This window comes from Penaeus monodon, chromosome 29, assembly GCF_015228065.2.
Source record: "Penaeus monodon isolate SGIC_2016 chromosome 29, NSTDA_Pmon_1, whole genome shotgun sequence".
NCBI classification, from domain to species: Eukaryota; Metazoa; Arthropoda; class Malacostraca; order Decapoda; family Penaeidae; genus Penaeus; species Penaeus monodon.
The window spans coordinates 37,951,745-37,953,160 of NC_051414.1; the positions used below are offsets into that span (position 1 = coordinate 37,951,745).

A 1,416-nucleotide genomic window follows, 5' to 3' on the forward strand; every position below is an offset into this window, starting at 1 on the left:
AGATAGAGATAAAAGGATATGTTGTGTGCTATGTAGCCTTACTTTGCTTTGTGTTTGGTTTGTATAATAGTGAATGTTCTTTATGATGTAATATTAATTTGACAGAATTACGGATTTTTTTTGTAATGTAATGCTAGAGCGAAAATGCTTGTGGAACTTTATTGGAAGGATAAAGACCATGAAGTGACTTTCTCTCAACTCTCTCTGAGGTGCCTTTCTCTTGACTTTTAATTTCCTCTGGTACAGCAAAAGCCAGAGTTCATGGCACAGTATGTCCCTCACTTTGCCTTTGTCTCTAACTTCATTGTTTATCTTTGGTAAGTCAGATTATATAGTATAAGGAAAGAGTTTCCTAGTTGTCAGGATTTTGAGTTTCATTTTATAGTGCGATTAGGTGTATTGATACTTATAATTTATCATCTTCTTTTAGGGTTTGGGAAAGCTAGCAAACAAGTTTCCAAATATTGCCGGGACCAGCATAAATTACTTGCAGGACTTCCTTGTCAGTCCATCGCCGATTCTTCTCAAGCTACACCGTCAACAGTCTGATTTCTTAACTCCTCAGCAAGGCAATTTGACTGTCAAAGGTATATTATTATATACATCTTTAGTTTCTTACATGTGTAGATTCTAAAATCATTGATCAAAGATATCACTCCACAGCAGATAATGATGTTTTTAGCTACTGTTCAGGAATTTAAATTGTATGCTTATATTTTAGTCCCTGTGTTTTATACCATTGTTAGGGTGTTCCTTTTTTCTTTACATTTGTTGACTTAAGTTGAGAAAAAAGCAATAACCGTAGCATCAGTAAATGAATAAAATTATATAGAATTACAAACAATGCAAAATTTCCAGTAACTGGAGATGGGGCAAACAGACCAGTCTCAGCCACAGCCACAGCCTTTGAGAGGCTGAGAGATGCTGCCATTGAGAACCTGTGTGTGGCTCTGAAGGCAGGCTTAACAGTGGACCCTAACACAGTACTGGCCTTCATATCTTCCATATCTGGAAGGGAAAAGGCTGGACATGATCGTCTTCCTGAAAGGTAGTGTAGTGAGAGGAAATGGTGTGTTGGGCATTTGCTTGAATTTATGAAATGCGTACTATTTTATAAAGTGATATTGATTTGACTAACAACACTCTAATGCCTCTTTCAGCGACAACATTGTGATCTCTCATACTGTGGTAGTAGCGCTGGGACATGTGGCAGTGGCTCTGAAAGACTCACCACGCACCACAGAGACCATCCTGCACCAGTGCCTCCTCCAGCGCTTCTGTCGACCACCATCTATCCTTGACACTCTCATTGTTGACCAGCTGGGGTGCATGCTTCTAGCTAAGAATGATGTAAGATTGAGCAGAACTTAGTCATTTAAAAAATGTGAAGAATCAAATGATCAAATTTGGGATATT

The 1,416-nt window shown here is 38.3% G+C and overlaps 1 protein-coding gene across 3 annotated transcripts in view; it reads left to right on the top strand.

Annotated features, from left to right (window-relative positions):
• Positions 1 to 1,416, top strand: part of LOC119592241 (phosphatidylinositol 4-kinase alpha-like) — a gene marked incomplete at its 3' end in the record, with an annotated part of 26,480 nt that overhangs the window by 12,820 nt on the left and 12,244 nt on the right. For all 3 annotated transcript variants that reach the window (XM_037941074.1, XM_037941076.1, XM_037941075.1), the window contains 3 exon segments: positions 431 to 587; positions 859 to 1,048; positions 1,161 to 1,350. In XM_037941074.1, coding sequence (XP_037797002.1) covers positions 431 to 587; positions 859 to 1,048; positions 1,161 to 1,350 — 537 coding nt within the window.